Consider the following 10,868-nt stretch of genomic DNA (forward strand, 5'->3'; position numbering starts at 1 on the left):
CACCGTCTACACACGTGATTACCTTTAACATACACACCGACTACACACGTGATTACCTTTAACATAAACACCGCCTACACACGTGATTACCTTTAACATAAACACCGTCTACACACGTGGTTATCTTTAACATAAACACCGTCTACACATATGATTACCTATAACATAAACACCAATTTAACACGTGATTACCTTTAACATGAACACCGCCTACACACGTGATTACCTTTAACATAAACACCACCTACACACATGATTACCTTTTACATAAACACCGTCTACACATATGATTACCTTTAACATAAACACTAACTTTACACGTGATGATCTTTAACATAAACATCATCTACACCCGTGATAACCTTTAACATAGACGCTCTACACATATGATTACCTTTAACATAAACACCAACTTTACACGTGATTACCTTTAATATAAACACAGTCTGCACACGTGATTACCTTTAACATAAATCTCATCTACACACGTGATTACCTTTAACATAGACGCCGTCTACACACGTGATGACCTCTAACGTAAACACCTTCTACACACATGATTACATTTAACATAAACACCGTCTACACATATGATTACCTTTAACATAAACACCAACTTTACACGTGATTACCTTTAACATTAAAAACCGCCTGCACAAGTGATTACCTTCAACATAAACACCGCCTACACACATGATTACCTTTTACATAAACACTGCCTACACACGTGAATACCTTTAACATAAAAAAAGCCTACACTCGTGTTTACCTTTAACATAAACACCAACTTTACACGTGATGATCTTTAACATAAACATCATCTACACCCGTGATAACCTTTAACATAGACGCCGTCTACACACGTGATTACCTTTAACATAAACACCGTCTACACATAGACAAATCTAGTAATACAGTGTTGCATGCTGCAGCCTGGGGAGGCAATGTTCAAATAGTAAAACTGTTGATTGAGAAAAAGATGGACATCAATGCCCTACAGGGAGACGGTGAAACAATTTTACATCTGTGCTGTCGTTCTGGAAAAATGGAGATGTGTGAACATTTGGTCAATCATTTTCCAGATTTATTGAAGTTAAAGGACACTAAGGGGAGGACAGTGTTACATTCAGCTTGCGGGGGAGGAATTGTTGAAATTGTTTCCTTTCTTATTGAAAAAGGAATGGACATTAATACCTTGTCAAATTATGGTAAATCTATCTTGCATATAGCATGTCTCAATGGGAAGTTTGAAGTTTGTGAGTACTTAGTTAATAATTATCCCCATCTATTAGAGGTCAAGGACAAATCTGGTGAGACAGTGTTGCACAATGCAGCCTGGGGAGGCAATGTTCAAATAGTCAAACTACTGATTGAGAAAAAGATGGACATCAATGCCCTACAGGAAGGTGGTGAAACAAGAACTAGGAGCAGTATTTACATATTATGGCCTTGGATTTTCGTTTATTTTTATCTCCCATATTTCATGCATCAATGTTGTTCAATAAACTGGCAAGGCTATGTACTTTATTCACATCTATTAGAAAATGACGTATGACTTACTATGACGTCATAATAGCGCGCCAAAAGCAGTGCGTTCAATGTAAAATAAGAAAAAATGCATTAAATTGAACATTTCATCGTAATTTTCAACACCAGCGCATGTAACAACCAATTTTATATTTGATACACGGATGCAATATTACTTCTTCTTACTGTATGCCAAATTTGGTGTTGGTTGTCATCTGCGCTCCCTATGAAAATTACAGAAAATGTTCACGGAATTTGCAGAATTTCTTAAACATTTCAACTTTTTCTTCGATTTATAATCACCTTGGAAACCGTTATTCAAATGAACTGCCGAAGATTACAGTTGCAGATTTGAAGAATTGTATTGTTATTAACCTAGAAGAATGGTGCCTACCTGTTGATGATTTCACGTAAGTATGTTATTAATGGCTTTATTCTTAATTAACTATCGAAAACATGATTCAATATTCAACACTTATGTATGATTGACAACCCTTAGCCAGTACAAATCCAGCCAAGTACATGACTAATTAAAAGATACAAATTATATTTCACCTTACATTTTACACCCTTTGAGAAGAATTTTTCTAGCGAAAATGTGTATTGAATTTCCCTAACAGAGTCAATCCATTGAATAAAATACAGGACGACTCTAAAAAGTTCTGTCAAGTAACGTAAATCATAAATTGTGATGAGTGACTTCAAAACATTACGAGTGTTAACCTGCAGATATCAAGTTCAATATATTAAATCAACAACACAGTTTTAAAGATTTGCATTATATATTTTATTTAATTACCATACGTCTCTCATCTTCGATGATACTGGTATTGTACAAGTATGTATATTTTTAAAAAAAGTATATCAGCGCGTAGTATCAGGGGGACCTGCCCCCTCCCCACTTTTTTTTCCCCAAACGTAACCTTTTCCGACTCAAAATGTCCTCGAAATGCTAGAAGCGCCTCTTTACTTTTTGTTGTAACAGATAAAAAGTAAAGGAAAGTTCTTAATATTTATTAATTAAAATAAAAGTACTACATTCAAAAGCTAGGAGTTGGTGAGGTGTAACGTTTCTGTCATAAGGTCCTCTTTCACTTATAACAGGCACGGATCTAGGAATAATTTCTAAGGGGGGGGGGGTGTACTTTCTATTAAAAAAATAAATCCAGAAATTTCCTTGTATCCCGGGGTATCATAATAATTGTATCGCGCTATATTCCAAAAATCTGTTTTGTCGTCCGAATGTAAATTTTTGTGGCGATTTAAAAGTTTGGAATATGTGTCGGTAATTTTTTTATTCAAATAAAACGTAATTTTACACATTTCCATTCCCGTTTATATCATATCTAGATCATTGATTTTATAACCTAGTAAAAGTCAGAATAAAATTCATGTTTCGAAAGTGTTTAGATTGTATTAATGTTTATTTTTTATGTAGAAATACACCGTAAATATAAAAAAAGAGAAATTGAAGTCCATGTCAGCCACAAGTTTCCACATTTTCGTATACCGCGATACTACGAGACTCTACAATTTAGGAGGTAAATTAGACTTCCCGTTTTAAAAATAGACAAATTAAACAATGCATACTTGAGAAATAAGTTGACACTAAAACGCTAGGCCATAGATTGGTTTATGGATAGTATTTGATGAAAGTAAAAGTTAAAAATTGGAATAACACTTTTTATGCAAAAGGATTCAGTATCGCGATATTATGAGACACCAGTATACCTAAATCACAAATAACCGCGTTTCCGGGGAAGTGTCTGCGTGCTCTAAGAGGAGGAGGGTGTGTGGTTCAAGGTCACTTTTACTTGCTTTGGTGTATATAATTATTAATTAATTTCCTATACAGAGTTGTCGTACATTCCTCTCTCAGACACTTTCAATGTATGAGCCGATGGTACAGAGTGACACTTAATAACTGCAAATGCCATGCCCCCCCCCCCCCCCTCCCGTGGGTTATGTTCTATAGAGTTACTTACTGACATTCGCTGCAGGGTCATGACATATTCTGAAACATTGAACGTGTATAAATATTACAGATATTACAATAGAGATAAACATGATGTTTTTATAACCATCGACACTATGATACAGTGTAACTACAGTGTTCTTTGTTATAGGATCTTAGAATAACAGTTATACAAATGCAGATTTCCTTTTTTTAGAGAGAAGTTTCAAAGCCCCCAAAAAAGAACAAAAAATCCCCCCCCCCCATTTTTTTTTCACATGCAAAGAAAGACGTTTGAATTTCAATATACTTCTCCTTACGTATCGATTATATAACACGTTTTTTTTTCTTCAGAACTTTCTTAATCAGATCCTTTATAGTTATGTGTCTTTTATAGAATTACATGTAAACATAATCAGTGTACATGTTAATATAATATAGATCAGCAGTGCTGTTTACTGAATGCGTATTTGTTATTTCTAAACTTTTTAAAGTATTTGTTTTACCGTTACAATGAAATACGTGTCTTTTAGAAAATAAAATGACAAGCACGTATGCATGATAAAGAAATACATGTATACAGTGCCTTATGTAAACAGAGCCTCGTGCGGCGACAATTTATCCTGGGACAGATGGTCTCACATTTTCATAACTTTATATTATACAGCTTATCATACCCGAATCCCGTCCTCAACTTCAGTTAATAGAAAAGTTATAATATCCAAGCCAAGAAATACCGGTCATTTTCCACGACGACGAGGTCAATAAAAGTTTTATTTTGTTAAAGTTAAAGAAAAAAGAACTTCTATCCCAGGAAATTTCTTTCCTGGTCCCTATCCACACCACTGCACTTTTCACTCTGTTTTGGGAACGAAGTAATAACGCATTGGGGGGGGGGGGGGCTAAGAAGTTTCTTCCGATGTCCTATAAAACAAAATGAGAACACGTTAAAATTTATAAGGCACGGGGACCAAACATTTTTAAAATGCACTGCAAGAAAATTCTTTAAAAAATCATTCTCAAAAGAAAAATTATAAGTCTGAAACTACAAAGAAGTTCATTTCCAGTAGTCAGTTTTCGATGTGGCGCCTTAAAAGGTAGGAGTACTTTCCTGAAGGCGACATGTAGACACTGCCTTATCAAATGATTATTCCCCCTCCCATCCCCCTTTCAAATCGAAATCGTGGATCCATACCTGATGACTTTGGAATGCTTGACAAAATTAGCTTAATGTACTTAAAGCGACAATAATGATATACAATTAATGTCCTTGTATTATTTTCAGATAAATATGTCGAAAATCAAAGCATACTCATGCGTTGGATGCCATAAGCGATTAAAGAAAAATGAGGGGAGATTTCTGCACGGAAAGAAAAATAATGGCCTCAGAAAGTTTTTATCAAAAGGCTTTTGTTACGGACATACTTGAGAATGACATTGTCTGTAATCGATGTAGACAACAGTACTACTTTACACGATCTAATATTCTTACATTTAGAACACCCATTGCTTCTGATACATGTAGTGCCAAAAAAGAAAACAGTGTTCCACCGATTACAATACCGGTGTCTTCTGCAGGATACCGACATGATGCATGTGTCATATGTGAGAAAAAGGCCCGCAAACTAGTTGTTGTTCCAGAAAAAGCAAGGTGTGAGATGTTCGTGCAAAATTTCATTTTTATGAAGCCTGGGGCTAGGTGCTGCCCGTGCCATATTCATAATGGTTATTTTGTTGAAGACGTCTTAAAATCGGGTGTTTCATCAAGTCTTCGCTGTTACACGTTCTTCGATGAAATTGGTCTTGCCGAGTTTCTTGAAAGCTTGCGAGATGTTGCAAAACGCAATGGTTCTGTTCGACTTGACTTCGACAATGATTCCAATATGTCTGATCAGGATTACATCAATCTTACGGGTTTAGACAGAAGACAATTTAACGAGGTTGTCAGCTACAATCAAGATATAAAGACTTCTAAATCTAGAAGTATTAGAACCTGCATTGCTGTATTGCTCGTCAAACTTAGATGTGGCCTTGAAAACAAGATTATGTGTACCCTTTTCAACATGAACAAATGGCAGGTAATATATTTAATTAAGACTGAAAAATTAATCAATGATTTTATAAAGAAGATGGGCGAATAAGGCGGGCAGAATGCCTATACTGCGACAGATAAGAAGTGAAAATTTTAATCTCAACTGAATCCAAATTTTACTTGATATTTCTTCTAATATTAAAGTATACTTTATGTAAAATCTCTACAATTTACAAAAATCTCACAAAGACTAAAAATAATTGCCTATGGAAAAGCTTACACACACTAAAAAGAACAAAAACGATCATTTTCTCATACTTAAAACAAAATTTTTCAATATGGGTGGGTCTTCTCTCCATTTTTTGAAAGATGGTCCTAAAAGTGTGCAATAAAATACACATTTTTTTGGTTTTCAAAAACATGGAGCGAAGACCCACTATACCTTAAAAGTACACTTTTATGACACAACATTAGCATCTTTCCGAGAAATACTTCAAGTCCATTAAGTCGCGGGTCATATCACAAACATGATTTAAATGCCTGAAATCATCATGAGCGGTGTAGCATAGTGGTTAACGCGTTAGTCTCATAACAATATGCTATTGATACATGTACATCGGATTTTTGTCGCTAGGGTTCGAATCCCACGAATACCATCTTATAATTTTATGAAAGAAATTTTTTTACGAGATTTTTTTCTCTCTCTCAGAAAAGTTATTTTTTCACTTAATTTCAAATATTTCAATAATTAGACGTTAATTAAAATAATCAATTCACATATTTGATATGAGTTCTTAATATCTGACGCTATAGGCATTCTGCCCGCCTTGTTCGCCCATCTTCTTATAAAGTTAGAAATCAATAAGAAATCAATTACAAGTAATAAGTTTATAAATGCTCTTACTTTGAATTTTAGATTCGTCGTGCTATATCGTCTGCACGGAGGGCATTATTAAAAGATTTTGTCCCTCAGAATCTTGGATTTGGCCATCTCACTAGAGAAGACGTAAAATCTAACCACACTAGACCACTGGCTAAAGAGCTTTTTTCTCCTGGTTATGAACAAGACCCACCTGTCCTACTTGTTCTTGACGGGACGTACATTTATATACAGAAATCATGTAACTTCAGATTTTCAAGGCGCTCCTTCAGTATGCACAAACACAGGCCATTAGTGAAACCGATGATGGTAGTAACTACGTCAGGATATGTGGTATCTGTCCTGGGGCCGTACCTTGCCGACTCGAAGAACAACGATGCCGGAATCTTAAACCACATGATCCGGAACAACACAGAAGAAATGCGAGACTGGCTACAGGATGGTGACACGTTCATCGTAGATCGTGGATTCCGGGATAGTTCGGAGGTGCTTGGCGACATTGGTGTCAACATGGAAATGCCTTGCTTTTTGCAGAGGGGCACATCTCAACACACCACACAGGAAGCTAACCAATCACGCTTAATAACCAAGGTATTTTAACTATTATTACTATAATTTTACATTTAATTTCCTGTACATTTGTACATTGTACTTGTCTTCTAGTATTTATGAAATATTTTACATCATTATAAAAATGGGTGCTTTGTTTAAATAATTAAATTCAAATCAATTTTAAAGGTGCGGTGGGTTGTCGAATCAGCCAATGCGAGGTTGAAGAGATGGAAATATCTGAATCATGTCATACCAAATACACAGATTCCCTTCATTGGCGACTACGTAAGAATCGTGTGTGCCCTCTGCAACAGATTTACTTCCGTCTTAAGTTCTGGCAATGCGGAAGAGGATCAGGCCATGGCCCTAAAAATGCTGCATCTCTCCAAGCGGACAAACGAGCTACAGGAATTTGTAGAAAGTAATGGACTGTCAAACAGGACATATTCATGGCAAAAAATTGACGCAGCCGGTTTTGCGCAAGACTTCCCTAAACTGTCTGATTCCGAAATTCGCCAGTTAACGCTAGGAGTGTACCAAGTAAAAATGGCAAAAGCATACACTCAGGAACACCTACAGGATGACGGTACATACGAAATTCTTGTGAACGAGGACCTGGATGGTATTATTGGAGCCAAAATTCAGAGTCGTCATGTCAGTTCCAAAAAGTACTCCTGTTGGGTAAAGTACGAAGATGGTGTTGTCATATCATGGTACTGTAAGTGTAAAGCCGGCGCACGCATTGTTGGTTGCTGCGGACATATAACAAGCGTAATTTGGTTTTTATCGCATGCCCGACACCAGGATAAGCCCGTGCAGTTAGTGCGTGATTGGTCAGAACACCTCGAGGACGCAGCTCGCGTGATCGACGATTCTGACAGCGGCGAGGAGAGCTCAACTGAAGAATAGATTGTCTACATAAGCTAGTTACATTTATTTTCTGGCAGTGATATATTTCACATTTATCGATATTATTTATCATTGAAAGAAATTTCCAACTGAAATACCTAAAATACTTAGGACATGTATATGATTATTTTCACGATATATAGATCGTCCTTATGCTTCTTTTACAGCAGCGTAATACTTGTTGGTGTTTGAAATTATGAATGAATGGATGAATGGTCTGTGTTACATATTCGATCAAAAATTGTTCAAATTATTATTAATTAATGATTATTAAAGATGATAATTAATGATCATTAAAGAAAATTATTTTCTATTTATAATTATGTTTTTCCCTCTTTTTATTTTACATTGATTAAAACGATACGAATTGTGTTATACTGATATGTGTATGGATTTATCACAGCACCTTTACAATTGACGTGTATAACGTCAACGCTAAAATGGCGACGTTAAGTTCCAAACAACGGCATTTCCAGGCAATTTTTTTAATAATATTTAAAAAATAAACATATACTGATATATATCATCTGAAAGGAAATTGTTTTGGCTTTCCTCCTCGAAAATTAAAAGTAAATTTCAACACGCGGCATTTAAACGGCCAAAACGCCCCTTGTTCTTTACATCAGTGCTGTCTTTTTGGTGAAATGGAGATGTGTGAGTATTTGGCTAATCATTTTCCAGATTTATTGGAGATAAGGGACAATGACGGATTGACAGTGTTACATTCAGCTTGCTGTGAGGGAAGTGTGGTAATTGTCTCTTTTCTTATAGAGAAAGGGATGGATTTCAATGCCTTGTCAAATGGTGGTAAAACTATCTTGCATATAGCTTGTCTCAATGGAAAGATTGAAGTTTGTGAGTACTTAGTTAATAATTATCCCCATCTATTAGAGGTCAAGGACAAATCTAGTAACACAGTGTTACATGCTGCAGCCTGGAGAAGTAATGTTCAAATAGTAAAACTACTGATTGAGAAAAAGATGGATGTCAATACAATACAGGAAGATGGTGAAACAATTTTACATCAATGTTGTCGCTCTGGTAAAATGGAGATGTGTGAGTATTTGGTCAATCATTTTCCAGAGTTATTGGAGATAAAGGACACTGAGGGGTGGACAGTGTTACATTCAGCTTGCAGCGGAGGAAGTGTAGAAATTGTGTCTTTTCTACTCAATAAAGGATTAGATACCAATGCTTTGTCAAATAATGGGAAAAATATTCTCCATAGAGCCTGTCTCAATGGAAAGTTTGAAGTTTATAAATACTTAGTTGAGAATTATCCCCAACTTTTAGATGCCAGAGACAAATGTAGTAATACAGTGTTGCATGATGCAGCCCGAGAAGGAAATGTTAAAAAAGTAAAATTACTGATTGAGAAGAAAATGAACATCTTTTCCCGACAGGAAGACGGTGAAACAATTTTACATCAATGTTGTCGTTCTGGTAAAATGAGGATGTGTGAGTATTTGGTCAACCATTTTCCAGATTTTTTGGGGATAAGGGACAATAGAGGATGGACAGTTTTACATTCTGCCTGCTGGGGAGGAAGTGTAGAAATAGTGATTTTTCTACTTAATAAAGGATTAGACAACAATGCCTTGTCGAATGATGGTAAAACTATCTTGCATATAGCTTGTCTAAATGGGAAGTTTGAAATTTGTGAGTACTTAATTGAGAATTATCCCCATCTATTAGCGATGAAAGACAAATCTAGTAACAAAGTGTTGCATGACGCAGCCTTGGGAGGCAATGTTCAAATAGCAAAACTATTGATTGAGAAAAAGATGGACGTCAGTGCCAAACGGGAAAATGGTGAAACAATTTTACATCTGTGCTGTCGTTCTGGTAAAATGGAGATGTGTGAACATTTGGTCAATCATTTTCCAGATTTATTGAAGTTAAAGGACACTAAGGGGAGGACAGTGTTACATTCAGCTTGCGGGGGAGGAATTGTTGAAATTGTTTCCTTTCTTATTGAAAAAGGAATGGACATTAATACCTTGTCAAATTATGGTAAATCTATCTTGCATATAGCATGTCTCAATGGGAAGTTTGAAGTTTGTGAGTACTTAGTTGAGAATTATCCCCATCTATTAGACGTCAAAGACAAATCTAGTAACACAGTGTTGCATGATGCAGCCTGGGGAGGCAATGTTCAAATAGTAAAACTATTGATTGAGAAAAAGATGGACATCAATGCCCTACAGGAAAAAGGTGAATCAATTTTACATCACTGTTGTTGTTCTGGTAAAGTGGAGATGTGTGAGTATTTGGTCAATCACTTTTCAGAGTTGATGAAGATAAGAGACAACAAAGGATGGACAGCGTTACATTCAGCTTGCAGTGGGGGAAGTTTAGACATAGTATCTTTTCTATTAAACAAAGGATTAGACATCAATGCGTTGTCAAATGTTGGTGAAAGTGTACTACATGTTGCTTGTCTGAATAGTAAACATGATGTTTGTAGGTATTTATCAACGAATTATCCAGACTTGTTAGCAGTAAAAGATAATCAAGGTAAATCAGTGATAGACATTGCCGCTGAACAAGGTGATATAGACCTGATTCATATTCTGAGAGAACGGCGCCATTAGGGACCTTCTTAAATCCTCATCAATTCTGTATTTTCATGACAGAAATGCTGAGAAAAATTCATGATGAAACTCTTTCCTAATACTTATGTGATAATGTTGTTTTTATATTGATTTTAATTTTAAGAAATGTTCTTTCAGATGCCAGGTTTTGAAGTAGTTTTAAATGATAAACTTGATTTTAAATAAATATGTTTTATTTAAACATTATCCATGTAAATAAAGTTATTTTGGAACAACTTACTATAATTAAAGTCTAGAAATCTCTAGAGCTCTAAGCTTAAAACTTGACTCCTAAACGGAATAAATACAAAAGTAAACATAGCCATTTGTCAATATTTTCCCACCAAAACCCCTGACCCCATTTGTCCTGTGTGTGCAGCTACTTACTACCTATGTAGCCCAGGACCAGTCAATGTATAT

At 35.6% G+C, this 10,868-nt stretch overlaps 2 protein-coding genes across 2 annotated transcripts; both read left to right on the forward strand.

Moving 5' to 3' along the window:
- Nucleotides 1–2,677: 2,677 nt before the first annotated feature.
- Nucleotides 2,678–7,854, forward strand: LOC134234936 (uncharacterized). The gene is made up of 3 exons (XM_062716977.1): nucleotides 2,678–5,559; nucleotides 6,430–6,984; nucleotides 7,132–7,854. Exons 1-3 carry the CDS (start codon nucleotides 4,828–4,830, stop codon nucleotides 7,852–7,854), a joined length of 2,010 nt encoding a protein of 669 aa, XP_062572961.1. The 5' UTR covers nucleotides 2,678–4,827.
- A 644-nt stretch (nucleotides 7,855–8,498) lies between these two features.
- On the forward strand, nucleotides 8,499–10,448 carry LOC134234937 (putative ankyrin repeat protein RF_0381). Its single transcript, XM_062716978.1, has one exon. The coding sequence runs from the start codon at nucleotides 8,499–8,501 to the stop codon at nucleotides 10,446–10,448; it is 1,950 nt and encodes a 649-aa protein (XP_062572962.1).
- The last annotated feature ends 420 nt before the right edge of the window (nucleotides 10,449–10,868 follow it).

Source organism: Saccostrea cucullata, unplaced genomic scaffold, assembly GCF_032062105.1.
Source record: "Saccostrea cucullata isolate Sc308-1 unplaced genomic scaffold, CSIRO_AGI_Scuc_v1 ctg3230, whole genome shotgun sequence".
NCBI classification, from domain to species: domain Eukaryota; kingdom Metazoa; phylum Mollusca; class Bivalvia; order Ostreida; family Ostreidae; genus Saccostrea; species Saccostrea cuccullata.